The sequence below is a fragment of the Mustela putorius genome, unplaced genomic scaffold, assembly GCF_011764305.1.
Source record: "Mustela putorius furo isolate JIRA1106 unplaced genomic scaffold, ASM1176430v1.1 tig00003927_pilon_pilon_pilon, whole genome shotgun sequence".
Taxonomy (NCBI): domain Eukaryota; kingdom Metazoa; phylum Chordata; class Mammalia; order Carnivora; family Mustelidae; genus Mustela; species Mustela putorius.
The window spans coordinates 1,575,732-1,601,783 of NW_025422072.1; the positions used below are offsets into that span (position 1 = coordinate 1,575,732).

A 26,052-nucleotide genomic window follows, 5' to 3' on the forward strand; every position below is an offset into this window, starting at 1 on the left:
AATAAGCAAAAAAAAATCAATGTAAAAATTTTTTAAATTAATTAATTAATTTAAAAAAGTTAAATCTGATTCTTATTTTAAATGAACACAAGTACACTGTGTCCCTAAAATATATGACTGCATGTTCAGATGTGTGAGCAAGTTCAGAACAGCCAGTCCTAAAATTTCCTCAAGGACTCTAGGAATTAACAAACTACAAACAACTGCAAGGTATAAGGTCATCAGTCTTGAAAACTCTCTAAATATTAAGAGTCCTACCTAAAGATGGCATTACTTATGCCATAAGAAAGATGGTCAGTGATACAGTGAAAGAGAGTTCTGTTATATTTAAATGTCTCATAGTAGTGGTATTATACCAACAGTGGAGTTTCTAGAGTTTAGGAAATTATTTATTTCTTCAACTTGTCTGATGTGCTACCTGGGGCTCATGGAATTGACATGGGTACAAAAGAGTAGCCCTAACTACTCTTATGAGACTCCATGATTAGACAGAAGAAGTTCAAATAAACAAGAAAGGGAGAGGCTAAATTCTAACTAGAAAATGGAGAATAGGTAGCAGTTATGAGAAACTAAAGATTTTTTTTTAAAAGATTTTATTTATTTATTTGACAGACAGAGATCACAAGTAGCAGAGAGGCAGGCAGAGAGAGAGGAGGAAGCAGGCTCCCTGCTGAGCAGAGAGCCCGATCCAGGGCTCCATCCCAGGACCTGAGCGAAGACAGAAGCTTTAACCCACTGAGCCACCCAGTCAAAGATTTTTAATTGTTTGAATAGCCTACTTACGAATAATCTCCATCTGTGAAGTGTAGATCCAAGGATAACAAAAAATTCATTTCTTCAAGGGTTTCTTCAATCTGAAGAGAAATTACAGCATAAGGTTTGCTGAATACTTAAAGTTAGAAATATGCCTGGAGGCTCTACAAAAAATATTTATCTAAATATATATGAAGAGATGTTTACCTTTTTTTCATCCAACAGCATTTTAACTTTGAAGATCATGACATCATTTAAAACAACCTCCTCATTTTTATACAGAATTTGAAATGTTTTACTGCAAATCAGAGAATCATGAACTGAAGCTGGAAAGGCTAAAGTCATACCTAAAACAAATAAGATACGTAACTGACAGGTAAAAAGGAAAAATATAATAGAAGTAAATTAATACTTTTAAATACCTTAAGTTTGATTCTATTACTCTCCAGTGCTGTTATCATTTTCTATAGCAGTATTAGAACATTTCTGAAAGTTTAACAATTTCTATATAAAAAAGAAGTAAATGATAACCACTATAAAACTGTTATATAACTGAAAACGTACATCAGGAAATCTCAAGGTAGTTTTGGGTTGTTTTTTTTTAAAGATTTTACTTATCTATTTGAGAGAGAGAAAGAGGGAGCACAATCCAGGGAGCGGGGTGTGGGGTGAGGAGGAGCAGAAGGAGAAGCAGACTCCCGGCTGAGCAGGGAGCCTGACCAATCCCAGGACCCTGGGATCATGACCTGAGCTGAAGGCAGATGCTTAACCAACTGAGTCACCCAGGTGCCCCTCAAGGTAGATACTCTATGAGGAATAATTGATCTGTACTCCCAGAAGGAAGCAATTTAGTTTTCCAAAGATGCATAAAAAAGCATTTGATTGGCTACTGTCCTGGTTGCTGAGTGGTAACCTTTAATCCCTGGGAATAAAGAATTTGTTTGGCTTTTGTCCCAATCCCTTGGAAGTGGCTTCTAAATTCTTAGAATTTCCTAGGACAGGCAACCACATGGAAGAACACCTAAGGCTCAGGGCTTGGTCCTAGTGGTGGTGGTCGTGGTGGTAGTGGAGTTTACTCATGTTGGGTCCAGAGAGTTTATGGTAAAGAGATGACTCAGGATAGGGGTTGGCCACAATAGACCAACTATGTGACTAGAAAGTGGGGCTTGAGACACATCATGTGAACCCAAACTCCAGTGAGGGGAAAGGGGTCTGGAGACTGAGCAAAGATTCAATCAGGTAAGCTTCCCTGATTGGCAATATTTCACATACTGTCACATTTAAACTTTCTGGGAGGGTAAATACATCTTGACTCCTTGGGGAGAGAACAACAGAAGCTTCACAACTATGGGACTCTCCCAGACTTTGCCCTTTGCCTATGCTTCTTTTCTTTTGGCAGGCTATGTTATGTATCCCTTTGCTATGATAAAACCATAATTAAGTTGAGTGCTTTCTTGAGTTTTGTGTGTTGTTCTAGTGACTATCAAACCTGAAGGGGTAATAAGAACCCTGAATTTGTAGCCATCTAATCAGAAATGTGGGTAGCTTGTGGACCCCTGAAGTGTGACCCTATGTCTGAAGTGAGCTCAGTCTTGTGGAAGACCGTGCCCTTTATTTATAAAGATTGGATTACCTCCTTCCAGGTTGTTGGTATCAGGTCATTACAACAAGGAGGAATTTAAACATTTAAATAAGGTGGGCAGCTCTGCAAAGCAGGAAGCACAGAGTGGGATGCCAGAGTCTAAAGGGAATAAGTAGGTGTCCATATGGAGTATTACCTGATGTCAGAGCCTGTGTAGGATGAAGAGGGCAATTCTGGTGGAGGGCTGACTTAGGGTGAGGTACTGGGAGCCCAAGCAAGATGAAAAGGGCAACCATGTGGGAGAACACATAAGGCTACAGGTGGGGGGGTGCTGGAGCCCAAATTAGGTGAGGAGGGTGTCCTTGCAGACAGGCAGCCAGGGACAAGGCCAGGAGTCCAAAAAGGATGAACGGTGGTGAGGGTGGGTGTGGGAAGTGGCAACCTGATACACTCTCACGGAGGCAAAGTAAGGTGAGGCCAACATCCCTACAGTAGGAACTCTTAGCACAAAGACTTAGTACAGTCAAGCAGGTATGGGAAGAGCATCCACACAGAAAAGTGACCTGGCATGAGGTGCTGACACCTACGAGGTGTAAGGAGAGGATCTGGAGGGAGAGAGAGCAGTGACAAGAGACCGGCACCTATGAGCGACCGCTCAAATAAGAAAATATAGTAAGGATAACGAGAGTCAAATTTCTCACTGAAATCTTTCAGAGAAAGGATATACAAATATGGAAAATAGATATAAGTGTAAAATAAATCCTGTAACAGACTGAAATTAGAAATAGTGATGTGAACTCATGGTATTTGCAGTACATATTTAGATAAAGATAGGTATACATTTGTATATGAGTACATACATGTACTCACTAGCTATGTCCACTCACAGGGCCCGAGAGCAACACAGCTTCAAATATTGGTTTCATAATACTCTTCCATTAAAGGAACCAGAGCTTTTGCAGAAATTCATGACTCCAGTGCTGGGGCACAGACAGGGCAAAAGAAGTCTGGATTATCTTTTCATACCAAAAAGTAGAGAAGTGCTGAAAGAATGAGGGGACACTTCAAAAGGACATGGAAGCTAGACTGAAGAGGTTACCCTGGTCATTTTGGGGATGAACGGAGCATCAAAATAAATTATGATAGGGGGCAGGAGTCAAGATGGCGAAGAAGTAGCAGGCTGAGACTACATCAGCTAGCAGATCAACTAGATAGCTTATCTAAAGATTGCAAACACCTGCAAATCCATCAGCAGATCGAAGAGAAGAACAACAATAATTCTGGAAACTGAAAAACAACCACTTTCTGAAAGGTAGGACCGGCGGAGAAGTGAATCCAAAGCGACGGGAAGATAGACCCCGGGGGGAGGGGCGGGCTCCCGGCAAGCAGCGGGCGCACAAAATCGGGACTTTTAAAAGTCTGTTCTGCTGAGGGACATCGCTCCAGAGGCTAAACCGGGGCGAAGCCCACACGGGGTCAGCGTGGCCTCAGGTCCCGCAGGGTCACAGAAGGATCAGGGGTGTCTGAGTGTCACAGAACTTGCGGGTATTGGAATGGGAAAGCTGGCTACAGAGACAGAGCCAACAGTAAGATCACAGCTCAGGGTGACCTTGAACCGGTCACAGGCTCGGTGAGCTCGGAGCCCGGCCGGAGGTCAGGCAGACGGGAGTAAATGGGGCGCTGTTCTCTGAGGGCGCACTGAGTAGTGGGGTCCCGGGCTCTTGGCTCCTCCGGGGCGAGGACCAGGAGGCCGCCATTTGTATTCCTGTCCTCCAGAACTCTACGGAAAGTGCTCAGGGAACAAAAGCTCCTGAAAGCAAACCCGAGGGGATTATTCACCTGGCCCCTGGTAAGGGCGGAGCAATTCCGCCTGGGGCCAAGACACTTGAGAATCACTACACCAGGCCCCTCCCCCAGAAGATCCACAGGAAATCCAGCCAAGACCAAGTTCACCTACCAAGGAGTGCGGGTTTCAATACCAAGGAGAGCAGCAGAATTCCAGAGGAGGAGAAAGCAAAGCACGGAATTCATGGCTTTCTCCCTGTGATTTTCTTTTTTTTTTTTCCCTGTGATTTTTTTAGTCTTGCAGTTAATTTAATTTTTTCTTTTTCATTTATTTTCTCTTCTTCTGCTAAATTTTTTTTAACGTTTACCCTTTTTTTAAAGATTTTTTAACTAGTTTATCTAATATATATATTTTTTCCTTTTTATATTTTTCTTTATTCGTTTTATTTTTTAAAATTCTTTTATTTTATTTATTTTTCTTTTTTTTTCTTTCTTCCTTTTTGAACCTCTTTTTATCCCCTTTCTCCCCCCTCACGATTTGGGATCTCTTCTGATTTGGTTAAAGCATATTGTCCTGGGGTTGTTGCCACCCTTTTAGTATTTTACTTGCTCCTTCATATACTCTTATCTGGACAAAATGAGAAGGTGGAAAAATTCACCACAAAAAAAAGAACAAGAGGCAGTACCGAAGGCTAGGAACCTAATCAACACAGACATTGGTAATATGTCAGATCTAGAGTTCAGAATGACAATTCTCAAGGTTCTAGCCGGGCTCGAAAAAGGCATGGAAGATATTAGAGAAACCCTCTCGGGATATATAAAAGCCCTTTCTGGAGAAATAAAAGAACTACAATCTAACCAAGTTGAAATCAAAAAAGCTATTAATGAGGTGTAATCAAAAATGGAGGCTCTCACTGCTAGGATAAATGAGGCAGAAGAAAGAATTAGTGATATAGAAGACAAAATGACAGAGAATAAAGAAGCTGAGCAAAAGAGGGACAAACAGCTACTGGACCACGAGGGGAGAATTCGAGAGAAAAGTGACACCATAAGACGAAACAACATTAGAATAATTGGGATTCCAGAAGAAGAAGAAAGAGAGAGGGGAGCAGAAGGTATACTGGAGAGAATTATTGGGGAGAATTTCCCCAATATAGCAAAGGGAACGAGCATCAAAATTCAGGAGGTTCAGAGAACCCCCCTCAAAATCAATAAGAATAGGCCCACACCCTGTCACCTAATAGCAAAATTTACAAGTCTCAGTGACAAAGAGAAAATCCTGAAAGCAGCCCAGGAAAAGAAGTCTGTAACATACAATGGTAAAGATATTAGATTGGCAGCTGACTTATCCACAGAGACCTGGCAGGCCAGAAAGAGCTGGCATGATATTTTCAGAGCACTAAACAAGAAAAACATGAAGCCAAGAATACTATATCCAGCTAGGCTATCATTGAAAATAGAAGGAGAGATTAAAAGCTTCCAGGACAAACAAAAACTGAAAGAATTTGCAAACACCAAACCAGCTCTACGGGAAATATTGAAAGGGGTCCTCTAAGCAAAGAGAGAGCCTACAAGTGGTAGATCAGTAAGGAACAGAGACAAAATAGAGTACCAGTCACCTTACAGGCAATACAATGGCACTAAATTCATATCTCTCAATAGTTACCCTGAATGTTAATGGGCTAAATGCCCCTGTCAAAAGACACAGGGTATCAGAATGGATAAAAAAACAAAACCCATCTATATGTTGCCTACAAGAAACTCATTTTAAGCCTGAAGACACCTCCAGATTTAAAGTAAGGGGGTGTAAAAGAATTTACCATGCTAATGAACATCAGAAGAAAGCAGGAGTGGCAATCCTTATATCAGATCAATTAGATTTTAAGCCAAAGACTATCATAAGAGATGAGGAAGGACACTATATCATACTCAAAGGGTCTGTCCAACAAGAAGATCTAACAATTTTAAATATCTATGCCCCCAACGTGGGAGCAGCCAACTATATAAACCAATTAATAACAAAATCAAAGAAACACATCAACAATAATACAATAATAGTAGGGGACTTTAACACTCCCCTCACTGAAATGGACAGATCATCCAGCAAAAGATCAGCAAGGAAATAAAGGCCTTAAACGACACACTGGACCAGATGGACATCACAGATATATTCAGAACATTTCATCCCAAAGCAACAGAATACACATTCTTCTCTAGTACACGTGGAACATTCTCCAGAATAGATCACATCCTTGATCCTAAATCAGGACTCAACCGGTATCAGAAGATGGGGATCATTCCCTGCATATTTTCAGACCACAATGCTCTGAAGCTAGAACTCAACCACAAGAGGAAGTGTGGAAAGAACCCAAATACATGGAGACTAAACAGCATCCTTCTAAAGAATGAATGGGTCAACCGGGAAATTAAAGAATTGAAAAAAATCATGGAAACAAATGATAATGAAAATACAATGGTTCAAAATCTGTGGGACACAACAAAGGCAGTCCTGAGAGGAAAATATATAGCGGTACAAGCCTTCCTCAAGAAACAAGAAAGGTCTCAGGTACACAACCTAACCCTACACCTAAAGGAGCTGGAGAAAGAACATGAAAGAAACCCTAAGCCCAGCAGGAGAAGAGAAATCATAAAAATCAGAGCAGAAATCAATGAAATAGAAACCAAAAAAACAATAGAGCAAATCAACGAAACTAGGAGCTGGTTCTTTGAAAGAATTAATAAAATTGATAAACCCCTGGCCAGACTTATCAAAAAGAAAAGAGAAAGGACCCAAATAAATAAAATCATGAATGAAAGTGGAGAGATCACAATTAACACCAAAGAAATACAAACTATTATAAGAACATACTATGAGCAACTCTACGCCAACAAATTTGACAATATGGAAGAAATGGATGCATTCCTAGAAACATATAAACTACCACAACTGAACCAGGAAGAAGTACATGAACTGAACAGACCCATAACCAGTAAGGAGATTGAAACAGTTATTAAAAATCTCCAAACAAAAGCCCAGGGCCAGACGGCTTCCCGGGGGAATTCTACCAAATATTTAAAGAAGAACTAATTCCTATTCTTCTGAAACTGTTCCAAAAAATAGCAATGGAAGGAAAACTTCCAAACTCATTGTATGAGCCAGCATCACCTCGATCCCAAAACCAGACAAGGATCCCATCAAAAAAGAGAGCTATAGACCAATATCCTTGATGAACACAGATGCGAAAATTCTCACCAAAATCCTAGCCAATAGGATTCAACAGCACATTAAAAGGATTATTCACCACGACCAAGTGGGATTTATTCCAGGGCTGCAAGGATGGTTCAACATCCGCAAATCAGTCAATGTGATACAACACATCAATAAAAGAAAGAACAATAACCATATGATACTCTCAATAGATGCTGAAAAAGCATTTGACAAAGTACAGCATCCCTTCCTGATCAAAACTCTTCAAAGTGTAGGGATAGAGGGCACATACCTCAATATCAACAAAGCCATCTATGAAAAACCCACTGCAAATATCGTTCTCAATGGAGAAAAACTGAAAGCTTTTCCGCTAAGGTCAGGAACACGGCAGGGATGTCCATTATCACCACTGCTATTTAACATAGTATTAGAAGTCCTAGCCTCAGCAATCAGACAACAAAAGGAAATTAAAGGCATCCAAATCGACAAAGAAGAAGTCAAATTATCACTCTTTGCAGATGATATGATACTATATGTGGAAAACCCAAAAGACTCCACTCCAAAACTGCTAGAACTTGTACAGGAATTCAGTAAAGTGTCAGGATATAAAATCAATGCACAGAAATCAGTTGCATTTCTCTACACCAACAACAAGACAGAAGAAAGAGAAATTAAGGAGTCCATCCCATTTACAATTGCACCCCAAACCATAGGAACCTAGGAATAAACCTAACCAAAGAGGCACAGAATCTATACTCAGAAAACTATAAAGAATTCATGAAAGAAATTGAGGAAGACACAAAGAAATGGAAAAATGTTCCATGCTCATGGATTGGAAGAATAAATATTGTGAAAATGGCTATGCTACCTAAAGCAATCTACACATTTAATGCAATTCCTATCAAAGTACCATCCATCTTTTTCAAAGAAATGGAACAAATAATTCTAAAATTTATATGGAACCAGAAAAGACCTCGAATAGCCAAAGGGATATTGAAAAAGAAAGCTAAAGTTGGTGGTATCACAATTCCGGACTTCAAGCTCTATTACAAAGCTGTCATCATCATGGTACTGGCACAAAAACAGACACATAGATCAATGGAACAGAATAGAGAGCCCAGAAATAGACCCTCACTCTATGGTCAACTAATCTTCGACAAAGCAGGACAGAATGTCTAATGGAAAAAAGATAGCCTCTTCAATAAATGGTGTTGGGAAAATTGGACAGCCACATGCAGAAAAATGAAATTGGACCATTTCCTTACACCACACACAAAAATGGACTCAAAATGGATGAAGGACCTCAATGTGAAAAGGAATCCATCAAAATCCTTGAGGAGAACACAGGCAGCAACCTCTTCGACCTCAACTGCAGCAACATCTTCCTAGGAACATCGCCAAAGGCAAGGGAAGCAAGGGCAAAAATGAACTCTTGGGATTTCATCAAGATCAAAAGCTTTTGCACAGCAAAGGAAACAGTGAACAAAATCAAAAGACAACTGACAGAATGGGAGAAGATATTTGCAAACGACATATCAGATAAAGGACTAGTGTCCAGAATTATAAAGAACTTAGGAAATTCAACACCCAAAGAACAAATAATCCAATCAAGAAATGGGCAGAGGACATGAACAGACATTTCTGCAAAGAAGACATCCAGATGGCCAACAGATACAGGAAAAAGTGCTCCATAACACTTGGCATCAGGGAAATACAAATCAAAACCACAATGAGATATCACCTCACACCAGTCAGAATGGCTAAAATCAACAAGTCAGGAAATTACAGATGCTGGCGAGGATGCGGAGAAAGGGGAACCCTCCTACACTGTTGGTGGGAATGCAAGCTGGTGCAGCCACTCTGGAAAACAGCATGGAGGTTCCTCAAAATGTTGAAAATAGAACTGCCTTATGACCCAGCAATTGCACTACTGGGTATTTACCCTAAAGATACAAACGTAGTGATCCAAAGGGGCACGTGCACCCGAATGTTTATAGCAGCAATGTCCACAATAGCCAAACTATGGAAAGAACCTAGATGTCCATCAACAGATGTATGGATAAAGAAGAAGTGGTATATATACACAATGGAATACTATGCAGCCATCAAAAGAAATGAAATCTTGCCATTTGCGACAACATGGATGGAACTAGAGTGTAACATGTTTAGCGAAATAAGTCAAGCAGAGAAAGACAACTATCATATGATCTCCCTGATATGAGGAAGAGGTGATACAACATGGGGGCTTAAGTGGGTAGGAGAAGAATCAATGAAACAAGATGGGATTGGGAGGGAGACAAACCATAAGTGACTCTTAATCTTATAAAACAAACTGAGGGTTGCTGGGGGGAGGGGGGTTGGGAGAAGGGGGGGTGGGGTTATGGACATTGGGGAGGGTATGTGCTTTGGTGAGTGCTGATTCACAGACCTGTACCCCTGGGGATAAAAATACATGCTTATAAAAAATAAAAAATTAAAAAAAATAAATTATGATAGTAATACATTAATATCCACTGAATAATATAGAAATTCTTAAGTCTGTATGAGACGTGTATATGAATGAATGAAAAAAAACCCAGACCTTTTGAAGGTAAAAAAGAGTAAGTTTACAGTGGAGCAGTCTAAGGAGACTTAATCAAATGATCTAAGTTAACATCATTAGTAATGTGACAAATCATGTACCACCAGCTAGGATATAATGAGACAAACATAAAGTATTTCGAAGACAATCTTGTCAAAGACACATAACCTGAATCTAATCATGAGAAAAATCAGAGCGTAATGGAAACTAAAGGACATCCTACACATTAATAGGATTATAGTCTTTACCAGTTTCAGGGTCATAGAAGTCAAAAACAGACTGAGGAACTGTTCCATAATGAAGCAGACTAAAGAAACATAACAATTAATTATCATCCACGATTCTGAACTGATCACTTTTCTTTAAGTGACTTTATTGGAAATTAAAAATAGAGCTACCCTATGACTCAGCAATTGCACTACTGGCTATTTACCCCAAAGATACAGATGGAGTAAAAAAGAAGGGCCATATGTACCCCAATATTCAGAACAGCAATGTCCACAATAGCCAAACTGGAAAGAGCCAAGATGCCCTTCAACAGATAAATGGATAAAGATGTGGTCCATATGTACAACGAAATATTACTCAGCCACCAGGAATGATGAATACCCAACTTCTGCATCAACATGGATGGGAATGGAGGAGATTATGCTGAGTGAAGTAAGTCAAGCAGAGAGAGTCAATTATCATATGGTTTCACTTACTTGTGGAACATAAGGAATAATGTGGAGAACATTAGGAGAAGGAAAAGGAAAGTAAAGGAGGGGGGGAATTGGAGGGGGAGACAAACCATGAGAGACTGTAGACTCAGAAACAAACTTGAGGGTTTTAGAGGGGAGGGACGTAGGGAGATGGGTAAGCATGGTGGTGGGTATTAAGGAGGGCACCTATTGCATGGAGCACTGGATGTTATACGTAAACAATGAAATGTTGGAATACTACATCAAAAACTAATGATATATTGTATGGTGACTCACATAACACAATAAAAATGAAAATTTAAAAAAAATGACTTTATTGGAACAACTAGCAAAACTTGAATGGGCTAAGGATAGTTGGTAGCAATGTATCAACATTAATTTCTTGATTTTATTGGGGTTATGTAGGAGAGAATGTTATTGTTTGGAGGAAATAAATACTGAAGTAATGTGGGGATGATAGAGCATCATGTTGGTAAATTACTCTGATATGGTTCAGGAAAAAAAGTTATTGGTACCACACATAAAATTTTTGCTAATTCTGAGACAGTTTTCAAATATCTCAAAGGAAACCAAGTGGAAAGAAAACCAATCTGAAGTAGATCAAAGTTCTGTAATATTTCAGAGAAGAGCCGAGAAGGGGAAGAAATTTTCCTCAATGGAAAGTAGATTTTTTTTTTTTAACAGCACTCATGTAATGTGAAATTAGAATCTGCTGCCTCAAAAAGCACAAGTTTTTGCTACTGATTTCCTAAGGATGCCACTCCTGAGCAGCCCTCTCAGTGGGGGCTTCTACACTCCTCCTACTACTGAACCTGGAGCTTCTTTGTTCCTTACTAATGCTTTCAGACTTTCTTGGTCTCTCCTTTCTAAAACTACCCCGACCACTAGCTTTGCACCTCTTGGACAGTATCATTCACCGTCTCACTCATGTTTGCAGTCACTACAAACCCTTTGGAAAGCCTTCATTTCTTGAAGGCTTTATTTCCTAATATAAGGTTACTTTCTCCAAAACTACTCTAGCCATCACAATTCCTGGGTTCTCTTTTTCCTTTCCTTGAAGTGTTCTTGCCTTCTAGCCCTCCTTGGCTTCTCATTCCTATGGTCATTCCTTAGATTTTTACATTACGAGTGACTGCAATCCCTCTTTAATTTAAAGTTCAATCAACATCCTCTCTCCAGCTTATTCTCTCTAATACCACAAGTTCAGCAATCTTTTGACCCTATTTAGTAGGGTCCATAAATCTTACACTACTTTTTTTGGATCCTTGTACTTTCTCTCAAGATCTCCCTTCCCTCCTTACCCATATTAAATTTCATACTTCATCATTATCACTCATAGCTGCCTAGAAAAATCTCAACCTTTAAAAATCTAACTTCCCACCCTTGTATCCACATACATACGTGTACCCACAGGCTGAATGTAGCAGGGAAAAAATACACAACTCTTCTGACTATACTTTAATTCATGATCAATAATCTCAAATAGGCCTTCAATGCTGCTTAGCAATCATACTATATTTTCCAAATCCATTTTCTCTCCACAATTCTAGAGTACTATTTTGTAAATTATTTTGTCCTTCTATCTCAACTGAGAGCCCTCGTTCATATTTCATGAGAAAATAATCAGGGAAATTCTTTAAGCTCCATTACTACATCTACCTACAGATACACCTATTTCTCCGCTCCCTTTTCTGGCAAAACCCCTCAAAAGATTCATTGGTATTCAACATCTCCCAATTCATCCCCTCATTCTGGCTTTAGTCCCTTTTTGTCTCCCAGATGGCTCCCAGTTAAGTCTCACTTCCTGGTATCACATCCCTGTACAATTTCTCCAACAAAGTCCCATGGTTAATCTGTGTGAATACAGGAGAACGAACTGACCTCTTGAGAGACCCTGATCCAGAGGAAAGCAGTTAAACAACTTCTGGATCCAGGCCCACAGAAACGATGACATAATGTTTGTTTTAAATTAAGTTTGGGGGTAAATTCTTACACAACAGTAATTAATTCACATGTTAAATAGATTCTGGCCCACTTAACTGCTCTTAGTAGCACCACTATTGTCTTCTACTTTGCTAAATACAACAGTCAATTCTCAGACCTCATCTTACTTGACTTAGAATCAGCATCAGAAATAGTTACACATACTCTCACTCTTGAAATACTTCTTCATTTGGCTACCTTGGACATCACACTTTTTTTGTTCCTATTTCACAGCCCACCCTTTTTAAATTATTTTTTAGTCAACTTCATTGGCTCTACCAATAAACTATATCCAACATTTATTGAGTGAGAGGGATAGATATACTCCAATAGAAAAAAGGAACACTGTCATTAGAAATCCCCTAAAAGGGACTCTAACAAAGAAACTGTGTACAAAATACATTATTCTAAATTGCTTTGGAATGATAGTAATTAACCTTCTGAGAAAATCACCTATATCCTCAATTAATATCAACACTTAAAGCTTTTAAAAAGATGAGCCAATGACTCTTTATTCTCAAATCAGGAGCAATGGGCTAAAGATATGCAAGTTCCTCCCAATCATTCATTTACTCATCCAATCAACAAAATCCAGCAATATTTGTTGACTGAATATCTAGTATGTGCCATAACGGTCATTTTCTAGGTATTGGGGGCATACAGCAAAATAAAGAAATAACAATCTCTGAGCTAATGGAGTTTACACTCTAATGGGAGAGGGGATAAAGAACAAAAACAATAAGTAAATGATATACTATGTTTCAAGGTAGTAAGTTCTATGAAGTAAAGAGAAAAGAGGGTAAGAAAGGTAGCAGTTTTAAAAAGAAAGTCAGGCAATGCTTAGTTGAGAAGGTGACCTTTAAGCAAAGAACAGAACAGATCTATCTGTATGTCCTCTCATCAACTATATGCCATTAGGTTCCTGCCCCTTCTTTAACTTCATAGAAGCCTAAAGGTTTATTCCATGAAGAAGATAAAACAAAGGCCTTCTGAACTGAAAGTCATGTGGCAAAACTGAGAGTACCAGTATATGAACACGGGCATACTGACTGCTGAATGCAGAGATACACACTCCTTCTCTACTGCGTTTCCAGAGCCTGGCAGTTAGATATTTACTCTCCAGGAAGGAAATAGAAAACATCTTCTCTGGCATTTCAAGAAGTGTAAGGAATCTAAGATTTTATTCTACTTAGAAGCTAATAAGCTAGCCTGTCACAGTTCCATGGGTGCTGGGAGAAGACAGGAGACTCCTGGGTCAGAGACAAAGGACTTTGTTACTTATAGGACAGCAAGCAGCATGAACTGTATGATCAATCACATCAGTTAGTTCCCCTTGTCCTTATTCACCCAAGTTCCATGGGGGTGATACAGAGGCAAGCCCAGGTGGCTGCTACACATACAGTGGGTTTTAGGTCACAGCTGAGGACCTCTAAGCTTAGGAAATCTTAATCTTTTACAAGGAGCTATATGAAAACCTGTCTAATTTTTGAACTAGAGGGAGACATTGTGTTTATTATACTGTACAGTAACCAAATCTAGCTTCTGATCCAGAGACACTACCTATATCTTCCAAAGCTCTTCACTAATATAAACATCCTTAAAAAGTTAGTCTGGAACAGAAGTCCTTTAGTGTCTCTGCTTACAAGATATACAGAAACATGGGAAAGCATGAAGAATTATTTTCAACAATATATAGAATAAAATCTGAGATTCTTCACATTTCTTGACACATGGAATCTGACCAACCCAATACATCTCTAACAGATATTACATGGATCTATTATAACAGAGGGGTGCCTAGGTGGCTCAGTGGGTTAAAGCCTCTGCCTTCTGCTCAGATCATGATCTCAGGGTCCAAGGATCGAGCCCTGCATTGGTCTCTCTGTTCAGCAGGGACCCTGCTTCCCCCCACCCCCCACTCTGCCTGCCTCTCTGCCTACTTGTGATCTCTCTCTCTCTGTCAAATAAATAAATAAAATCTTAAAAAAAAAAATCTATAGGCAACTGACAGAAATTCCTTAGCAAATGGCTCACCAACATCATCCTATGTAAAGGTCAACGAGACAAGTCCCAACTATGCTCTCAGAAGTTCTAATTTTTTTTGTTTTCAGTCACGTATATACAACTGAGGACTATCAGACGCTGGAAGAAAGCTTCTACCATGCAAGTTAGGGACCAAAACAAAAACAAACAAACAAAAAACTTGTAGGAAAAAGAAAAACTTAAATGCCTATCAATATTGTTCTTAGAGAAAAGATACTGTAGTTCATGAAACAAGAAAATGTTGCTGTGATAGAAGAACACTCAGAAAACAAGTATTTGGATTTTAAAAGAAAAGGAGAAGGGATCAAAGATAAGGAGGAAAACGAGGAAAGAAAGGAGGAAGACAGAGGAAAAGGTAAAAAAGGAGAAACAACAAAAGCAAAAAGCTCAAAAAGGGATTACAGTTGGAGAAATAAGTACAACAGAAAGTACAGAAGAAAGACAGAAATAGAAAAAAGGAGAAAAAAAACCCTAAAAATTAAGAGAACCAGTGATTATGATCCACTATATGAATGACAAAAGTTCCAGAAAGCAAGAATAGAGAAAAATAGAAGAAAATCATTAACAAAATAAGAAAATTTCCCAGAATTGAAGCAAATGTTTCCCAGATTAAAAGGACCCAACGAATACTCAGAGACCCAAGGTGCATAATTACGTGCCATCAGGACACTAGAAACAAAGAGAAGATTCTATAAGATTCATGAAAGGGTGAAAAGGGTCACCCAAAGAGTCAACAATCAGAATGACTTTGGAATTCTCAATAGCAATGCTACAAACCTTTCAAAAGACGATGGAACATTATTTTCAGAATTCGGAAGAAAAGAGATTTCCAACCTAGAATTTTATACTTAACTAAACTTTCAAACAAGAGGAGAATGAAGACATTTATAGACATGGTAGGGTTTCAAAAAGTTCCTATGCCACTTTACTCAACAAGATATTGAAATAGGATCCACCAAAATGAGTAAACCAAGAAAGAAAGATGTTAGTAAATAAATATACTGTGAAAGAGAGGCAAAGGGAATCCCTAGGCAGATGGTAAAGGAAGATTCCAAAGAATCTTCTGCCTTACTAAACATGACTAATAAATACTGGATTGTGAGCCTCAACAAATAGCTATGTTGATCTTCTGCCTTAAAGAACATGACTAATAAATATTGGATTGTGAGCCTCAACAAACAGCTATGTTGATTGAGGTCCATCATCTGAAAGATCCTTACTGCCATGGTACCATTTTACCCTAAGAAGAAACACCTTGCCAGACTGGTTTCACTGCTTGATTTGTCTAAGGGTGCACTGATGAAGTTTCTTCCCTATTGACTATATCGTAAGAGGGCAGTCTTTTTACTGAACAGTTTTCTACTTTGACCTGCTCCTGAGAATTGAAGGAGGAAAAGTTAAATAGCAAGTTTAAATGCAAATCAGCCTACTCCATGTGTTGGATATCTAATACTTCATCACATTACAACCTTACCAGAAGTCCTGAATGTGGTGAGTTCTAAATTTCACACAATTCACTCCTGACCTTGCCCACTAACTTCCCCAAAGGGGAGTCTTAGAACTTTTTAACTATACAGAAACATACTATAAACCAAAGACTCCACTTAGCTTTCCTTCAGAGAGCCTTCTTTTAATAGTAGTGATACTGCAGCTTTCTTATACAACTGGGTGTGCTTACTACTCAGTTTTTCCAGACTCAACCAGATATATACGTGGGTAACATTCATAGGTGATAAAACTATATAGAAAGGAAAAGAATGATTAACACAAAAATTAGGAGGGGTATACTATACAGGAGGCTTTTATGGTGCTAGTAATGTTCTATTTCTTTTTTTTTTTTTTTTAAAGGTTTTTATTATTTATTTGACAGAGAGAGATCACAAGTAGGCAGAGAGGCAGGCAGAGAGAGAGGAAGGGAAGCAGGCTCCCCCCTGAGCAGAGAGCCCGACGCGGGGCTCGATCCCAGGACCCTAAGATCATGACCTGAGCCGAAGGCAGAGGCCTTAACCCACTGAGCCACCCAGGTGCCCCGTAATGTTCTATTTCTTAAATGAAGGGTTGACTATTTGGGTATTCATTCTATTATTTAACAAAATAATATGTTATATGATCTTTAAAAATGTATGACACATTTCACAAAAAAATTTTAATTACTTATTATACAGTTACTGTGCCATGCATTGTCCTAAGCTATGTAGACCAAACCAAAGAAAACAAACAAACAGAAAAAATACTTCCTGCCCTCATTTAATTCTCTAAGTTACATCTGTGCTGAGCATGACAGAGGATAGAGTGCTATGTTATCTTACAAGGGTAAACCTAGACTGTGAACTCAGGAAAGGCTTTGTGGACAATACAGCATTTCAGTTGAAACTATTTTTAAAAAGAGTGAAATGAAGATAGACAGGAAGAGAATCTGAAGAAGAAAAAGAAAGTTCTTGAAAGCAAGGTCCATGTCTCATACCTCTTAGTTCATATAGCATTATGTACAGGGTCAGCACTTATGGAGAAACTGGAACCCATGTACACTGTTGGTGGCAATGTAAAATGGTGTTGCCACTATAAAAAACAGTATGGAGATTCCTCAAGAAATTAAAAATAGAGCTATCATATGATCCAGTAATTATACTTCTGGGTACTTATCCAGAAGAATTGAAAACAGGGCCTTGAACATATATCTGCACTTCCATGTTTACTGCCACATTATTCACAATGGCCAAGTGGTGGAAACAACCTAAATATCATCAGTAGATGCAAGAGTAAAGAAAATCAGTTATATAATAGAATATTTTCAACCTTAAAGAAAAAAAATTCTATACTACAACATATGGATGAACTGTGAGGACTTCTGCTAAGTGAAATAGGCCAAACACTACATGATTCTACTGATATGAATGATCTAATATAGTTACACTTATCTAAGAAAGTGGAATGGTGGTTACTAGGGGTTGGGAGGAGGGAGAAATGAGGAACTGCTATCCAATGGTACAGAGTTTCAGTCATGCAAGGTTAAAAAGTTCTAGAGATCTGCTGACAACAATATGCATACAGTTAGCAACGCTCTGCCAAACACTTAAAAATTTGATGAGGGTAGATTTCACGTTACTTGCTTTTTACCAAACACACATACAAAAGAATAAGTGCCTTCCTCTGAAGTGTTAATATGTTATGATCTCATGCTAATTTATTTAGAGAAAGTCCTGGGGTTTTTGTCCTAAGGTAAATTTTAATCTTCCTAACATTCTGCAGTTAAATCGGGGATGCCCAACTATCACAGCGATTTGATTACAAACCTTTAATTAATCCCTATTTTCAGGCCCACTCTTACTTCCCTTCATCTGCTGTACCTCCCTCAAATCCCTGAGGGAAGGTGTCCCAAAAGGCAGTTCAGCTCTCACTTCTGTTTTCTGTCCTGCAAAAACATCCTGAACTATTTCGTTACTCCTTCTTGTGTTTTATATTGCTATTACCAAAGAGTCAGAAACAAAAAGATCCAAACATATGTGTATAGTCTGTTTATTGTCTTGAATCTGAAACCTTCTCTGTTTTTTAGTATTCCCTAGATGATAACCTCCATCCATGTGGTTGGGAACAACATGTATCTTTTTCATTGCTTTAATTTAGGAGTCAGTACTACATCTTACACATAATAGGCCCTCAGCAAGTACTTATCAGATACTTGAACTTTCACTTAACTTCTTAATTTAGTGCCCTAACTCCTTGTTGAAAAGAACTCTATTTTCACTTTGCCTATCAGTTATCTGCTAAACCAAACATCAGATCTACAGTTTTAGAGACCAGTGATAGAGGCTTACAAACACTTTATATTAAGTCATGATTATTTATATTTTATATTTTATTCCTATCACTATCTTTCATATTTCCATTTCCTTTGGTTTGAACAGCTGGCATTGATATCTGTTATTTATTTTGTGAACAAGTGAGCATTCATTCAACTGTAACTTAATTAAGCTTCTAAAATAATGGGAACTAAGAGATAGGAACATAAATAAGAACCCTGCCCTTGTTCAGAGTTCCCCATCTAGTTTGAATAGAAACATTCAAGCAAATAATTGTACTACAGTGTGATAATCTCTTAACTCCCTATTTTGGAGGCTAAAGCAAATGCCAATGTAATTATCGCTATTTGTTATGCCAGGTAAAAAGACAAATAATGGAAGTGACAGAAAGAAACTAGTGAATCTAGCTAAAGCAAAATGGAGGCTTCTAATGCAAAATGGACTTAAGTTTCACAAGTTATACAAAATTTACTGAACGCTCTAACTCTGATTTCCCTTCATGATTACTGAAATTATTCAGTTACTGTTAAGAGTAGTAGATTCCCGACATGAAATGAATTGTCTCTAGCTCTAACTTTTCATTTTTTCTTAAAAAACATTTTATTTATTTATTTGACAGAGATCACAAGTAGGCAGAGAAGCAGGACCCTGGGATCATGACCCAAGCCGAAGGCAGAGGCTTTAGCCCACTGAGCCACCCAGGTGCCCCAATTTTCTTCATTTTAAAAAAGCATTCTTCTTTAATGATACTTGATGTCTGATTGTATTATAATAAATAAATAATAATAAATTATAACATGCTAAGATGTAAAAGATGTTTGTAGAAAATGCTATGAAACATAGCAGAGAAAACTTCTAACTGGGAGTTATCTACAGCTTAAAAAAGGAAATAATGAGGTAGGGAAAACATGCACAAAATATGAGGTAAGTTAGAACACATCAAATTTGAGAAAGCAGAAGTGGTTCCACAGGGAGAATCCACAAGAAGATGGTGGGAAATAAAGTTAGACATGTAGGTTAGGGTCAAATCATGAAAAATCTTAACAATTCAGCAAAACTGTGAAAATATTTCAGTGGGTTTCAAAGGCCCCTGAAACAATGGTGGCTGAGAAAGGCTTAAGGAAACAACTAATAGGGGAGAAACAGATGATTGATTCTTCCATGTCAAAATATCTGAAGCTTTATTTCAAGTGGTCAATTAACTACTCCCAAGGCAAAGTAACTGGGACAACCCCTCCTTACTTTGAAGCTAACCTTTATTTACAGACTTCCTTTTTTCTTGATATTAATTTGTTCTTGACTGCTATCACCTTTATAAAAGCACTGCATGGTGGTATGTAGGAATGCATGTACACACAAAGAATTTTATCCAGAATAGATGGCCTTAGAAAATCTCTGGCCAAACACAAATAACTGGAAAGTAAGGAAGTTTAGTCTTGTCTTGCCAGAAACTTAAGATCTTCTTTCTATATGCTGGATAGTCATTTCAATTTTATAAACACTTCCCCTCTCATGTTATCATAAAAATGAAAATGCTATTTATTTGTTTTGAGCATTTGGAATCAACCCAGAGACAGAGCACATTAGGATTTAACTATAGTTACAAAACAGAATTTGAATGTTAGCAACATTGGTATTATAAACAAAGGATATACTTAACAAGTTAAAAGGGGGAGGAAAAGAGAAAATTTGAAAAAAGAGGTAAGATTGCTTATATCCTTATATTACAAAATAGGGTTTGTCATATTGGCTAAAATAGGGAATGGAGGTTTAAAGAATATATTATTTAACAGTAACTTCAAAGTCAAAAAAAGATATGGAAATAATGGTATCTCTTCAAAAGTAGGGGGAAGGGAGGAGGAAATAGTTTACTATTCATTTGCATTCATCATACCAGGAAGTGAAAACATCTACATAGGAAACTATTAGAACTAGAGAAAAAGAACTAGAATAGTTCAAAGTGGATGCATCTAAAAAAGTAACTATGTTTTCACTACAAATCTTTCTGGACTAGTAAGTTTTTTAACTACTTGTATTATTTTCATAAAATTATTTTTTTAGAAAGAGGGATGGGTAGATATTAAAAAGCAAATGAAACAATGTATGCTTCCTTAAAAATATGTATCATTATTATGAATGGTGAGCTGTTATTTGAACTTTTATCAAAATTGTACATAGTGCTCTAACATTTCAAACTGGGGCCAGTTTCTTAGAAGAGCAATGACTTCTTTGTTGTAGAAGTCTGAATATTTTCTTATTAATCAATTTTCAACAGCCCTATAAATACTGTTTTTTATGACTGATGCTATTAGAGATGACAGCTATTTCCTGACTCAAACCCCTCATTGTCAGCACAATTTTGTACTGGAAATAATTTAATTGTGTTGCAATAAGCTGTATAATACCATCTAATTCCTACCACATCTACCCTTCCTTTCTGCAACTCACAGAATCGTAACTTCTTTTCTTCTTCTAAAAGTTTTTCAGAAATATACATAAAGGGACGCCTGGGTGGTTTATTTATTTATTTATTTGACAGAGATCACAAGTAGGCAGAGAGGAAGCCAGGGTTGGGGGAAGCAGGCCCCCCGCTGAGCAGAGAGCCCGATGTGGGGCTTGATCCCAGGACCCCGAAATCATGACCAAAAGGCAGAAGCTGAAGGCAGAGGCTTATTAACCCACTGAGCCATCTTCCACACACTCATAAATTATCAGACAATGGACATTTCACAGTCAGTAACACAAAGTTAATAGTATTAGAAGCTGAGATAACAATAATGACTGAATCTGGATTTACAACTAATTAAAAACTGACCAAAATTACAGTGTCAAGGAAAAAACCACTTAAAAAGAAAGTACTCTAATTGGGTATTTCTGAAATACTATTTGTCATAATTAAAAAAAAAAAAGGTACTCTGTAAATGACATTAATTACATGTAATATTTCTGTCATACAGATAACCTAGAAAGATCTCAAACAACTTAACCTTACACCTCAAGGTACTAGAAGAATAAATTAAGTCCAAAGTTTAGCAGAAGAAAGGGAATAAGAAAGATCAGAGTGGAAATAAATCAAATAGAGACTAGAAAGACAATAAAAATGATCAACAAAACCAAGTGTTGGTTTTTGAAAAGATAAAATCAACAAACCTTTAGCTAGAATGTGAAAAAAATGATTTAAATAAATATAATTATAAATGAAAGACACTACAACTAATACCACAAAAATACAAAGGATAAGATCAATCAATAAATTGCACTAGAATGGATAAATTTCTTTCTTTCTTCTTCTTTTTTTTTTTTTTACCAAGACTGAATCATAAAGAAACAAAGTCTGAACAGACCAGTAAGTAAGAGATTGAATCAGTAATCAAAAATCTTCCAACAAATAAAAGTCCAAGACCAGATGAGTTCACTGGCGAATTCTACCACAGTGAGAGATGAATGAATACAAATCCTTCTCAAAATTTTCCAAACAACTGATCAGGAAGAAACACTTTCAAGTTCAATTTAAAAGGCCAGCACTAGGGCACCTGGGTGGCTCAGTGGGTTAAAAGCCTCTGCCTTCGGCGCAGGTCATGATCCCAGGGTCCTGGGATCGAGCCCTGCATCGGGCTCTCAGCTCAGCAGGGAGACTGCTTCTCTTCCTCTCTCCCTGCCCGACTCTCTGCCTACTGTCTGTCAAATAAAAAAATAAAAGCCAGCACTAAACAGACACATGAAAAAATGTTCATCATCACTAGCCATTAGGGAGATTAAAATCAAAACCACTTTGAGATACCACCTTATATCGGTTAGAATGGCCAAAATCAACAAGACAGTAAACAGCAAGTGTTGGAGAGGATGTGGTGAAAGGGGAACCCTCTTACAGTGTTGATGGGAATGCAAGTTCGTGCAGCCACTTTGGAAAACAATGTGGAGATTCCTTAAGAAATTAAAAATAGAGCTACCCTATGACCCTGCAACTGCATTACTGGGTATTTACCGCAAAGACACAGATGTGGTGAAAAGAAGGGCCATATGTACCCCAATGTTCATAGAAGCAATGTCCACAATACCCAAACTATGGAAAGAGCCAAGATGACCTTCAATGGATGAGTGGATAAAGAAGATGTGGTCCATAGATACAATGGAGTATTATGCCTCCATCAGGAAAGATGAATACCCAACTTTCATATCCACATGGACGGGACTGGAGGAGATTATGCTGAGTGAAATGAGTCAAGCAGAGAGAGTCAATTATCATACGGTTTCACTTACTTGTGGAACATAAGGAATAATGTGGAGAACATTAGAAGGAAAAGAAAAGAAAAGGCGGGGGAATCGGAAGGGGAGACAAACCATGACAGACTGCGGACTGAGGGTTTTGTGGAGTGGGATGGGGGGGTAAGCCTGGTTGTGGGTATTATGGAGGGTACATATTGCATGGAGCACTGAGTGTGGTGCATAAACAATGAATTTTGGACCACTGAAAAAAAATTGAAAAAATAATTTTAAAAAAAGGCCAGCACTACCCTCATACGTAAGCCAAATACACTACAAGAAAAGATTACTGGTCAATATCCTGATGAACACTGATGTAAAAACCTCTACAAAATACTAACCAAATTCAAGAGTACTTTTGAAGGGATCATTTAGTACGGTCAAGAAATTTATCCCTGGGCTGGAAGGATGATTTGATATATTCAAATAAACATGATATACCATATTAACAGAATGAAGGATAAAAGTCATATGATCATTTCAGTAGATGCAGAAAAAGCATTTGGCCAAATTCAACATACTTCCATGATAAAAATTTCAAAAAAGTAGGTATAGAAGAAATGTACCTCAGCATAATAAAGGCTATACAGGATAAGCCCACAGCTAACTTAATAGCCAGTGGTGAAAAGGTAAAATCTTTCCTCTGAAGTTAGAAACGGTGCCCACTCTCACCACTTCTATTCAACATAGTACTGGAAGTCCTAGCAATAGCAATTTGACAATAAAATTATAGGCATCCAAATAGGAAAAAAAGAAGTAAAATTATCTGTGTGCAGATGACGTGATCTAAAGACTCCACCAAAAAGTTGTTAGAACTAATCAACAAATTTGGTAAAGTTGCAGGATACAAAATCAACATATAAAAATCAGTTGCTTGGGCACCTTTGTGGCTCAGTGGGTGAAGCCTCCACCTTCAGCTCAGGTCATGATCTCAGGGTCCTGGGATCAAGCCCTGCATCGGGCTCTCTGCTCAGCAGGGAGCCTGCTTCCCCCTCTCTCTCTGCCTACCTCTCTGCCTACTTGTGATCTCTGTCAAATACATAAATAAAATCTTCAAAATAAAAAATCAGTTACTTGTCTATATACTAATAATGAACTATTCAAAAGAGAAACCAAGAAAGCAATCTCATCACTGTGTTATTTACCTGAAAGTAATATAACATTATATGTCAACTATACTTCAATAAAAAAATAAATAAAAGGTAGCTGTTCTGTGCATGCTTATTTCATAAATGCAAAATCACTCAATTATTTAAATTTAAATAAATAAATAAATAATTGAGTAAAATTGCTCAATTATTTAAAACTGGGAGAAATTCCATTTTCAATAGAATCAAAAATAATAAAATACTTAGGAGCAAATTAAATCAAGGAGATAAAAATGTGTACATTAAAAACAATGACACTGATAAAAAATTAAAGGAGACACAAATAAAAGGAGAGATATCCTATGTTCTTAGATTGGAAGAATTAATATTGTTAAAATGTCCACACTACCCCACGTGATCTATGGATTCAATACACTCTGTAACAAAATTTCAATGGCATTTTTCAAAGAAACAGAAGAAACTATCCTAAATTCATATGAAACCACAAAAGACTCTGAATAGCCAAGTAACCTTAAGAAAAATAAAAAGTTAGAGACATCACACTTCCTGATTTCAAGGCTATAATATTACTAATAAAAAGCTACAGTAATCAAAACAGTATGATAATGACATAAAAACAGGTATACACAGACCAATGGAAGAGAATAGAGTCTAGAAATAAACCTATACACACATGATCAACTAATCTTTAACAATGTACCAAGAACATATAATGGGGAAAGGATAGCCTTTTAATGGTGCTGAGAAAATTAGATATCCACATGCAAAAGAATGAAACTACACCCCTATCTTATATCACTCACAGAAATTAACTCAAATTGGATTAAGACTTAAATTTAAGACCTGAAACCATAAAACTTCTAGAAGAAAGAAGAAAAGGTCCTTGACACTAGTCTTGGAAAGGATTCTTTGGATTTGACCCCAAAAGCAAAGGCACAAATAAACAATTAGGATATGTCAAACTACAAAGCTACTGCAGAGCAAAGGAAATCATCAACAAAATTAAAAGACAACCTATCAAACATGGAAAAATATTTGAAAATCACATATATCTAAGGAGATTAATACCTGAAAAAGAACTCATTTAGCTTAATAGCAAAAAAACAATCCGATTAAACAACTGGCAGAAGACCTGAATAGACATTTTTCTAAAGAAGATATACGGATGACTGAGAGGTCCATACAAAAAGGTGCTCAATATCACTAATCACCAGGGAAAATGTAAATCAAAACCACAAAGATGGAGTGCCTCAGTGGCATGGTCAGTTAAGAATCTAGCTCTTGATCTGGGCTCAGATCATGATCTCAGGGTTGTGGAGACTGAGCCCTGATGCATGCTCCAAGCTCAGCAGGGAGTCTGCTTGGGATTCTCTCTCTCCTTCTTCCTCTATTCCTCCCCTGGCTTGCTCATGCATGTGCACTTTCTCTCAAATAAATAAATAAATAAATAAATAAATCAATCAATCTTAAACACACATATACCCACAAAGGATATTAGCTCATACCTTTTGGAACTGTTATTTTCAAAATGTCAAAATATAACAAGTACTCGTGAAGGCATGGAGGAAAGAGAACCCTTGTGCACTTTTGGTGGGAGTGAAAACTGGTTCAGCCACTACGGAAAACTGTATGGAAATTCCTCAAGAAATTACAATTACAACTACCATAATGATCCAGCCCATGGATATATATTTGAAATAAAGGAGTGAGTATCTTGAAAAGAAATCTACTCTACCACGATCACTGCAGCATTATTCACAATATCCAAGATAATGGAAATAACCGAAATATCTGTCAGCAGATGAGTAGATTAAGAAAATGTGGTATCTCTCTCTCTCTCTCACATACACACACATACACACACATACATACACATAGAGGTAGGCAGAGAAAGGGATATCTTATTCATCCATAAAGATGGAAATCTTGCCATCCGCAACGATATGGATGAAACTGGAAGGCATTACACTAAGTGAGATAAGTCAGACAGACAAAGACAAATACTGCATGGAATCACTTACATGTGGAAATGAAATGAAACAAAACAAAACAAAAAATTTGATTTCATAGAAACGGCAAAACTGTGCTTGCCAGGGGCTGGGGGGGCGGTGAGATAAATGGGTAGATATAGGTCAAATGGTATAAACTTTCAGTTATGAATAAGCTCTAATGCACAGCATGGTGACTACATAAATAATAAAGTCTTGTATACTTAAATTTTCAAAGAGTAGATCTCAAGGGTTT

General features: G+C 37.7%; 1 protein-coding gene across 8 annotated transcripts in view; it reads right to left on the reverse strand.

Moving 5' to 3' along the window:
* Window positions 1-26,052, reverse strand: part of FAM135A (family with sequence similarity 135 member A) — a 131,229-nt gene that overhangs the window by 80,357 nt on the left and 24,820 nt on the right. For all 8 annotated transcript variants that reach the window (XM_004769299.3, XM_004769298.3, XM_004769303.3 and 5 more), the window contains exons 5-6: window positions 961-1,100; window positions 784-854 (exon numbers count right to left, since the gene is read on the reverse strand). In XM_004769299.3, coding sequence (XP_004769356.1) covers window positions 784-854; window positions 961-1,100 — 211 coding nt within the window. The remainder of the gene's footprint in view (window positions 1-783; window positions 855-960; window positions 1,101-26,052) is intronic.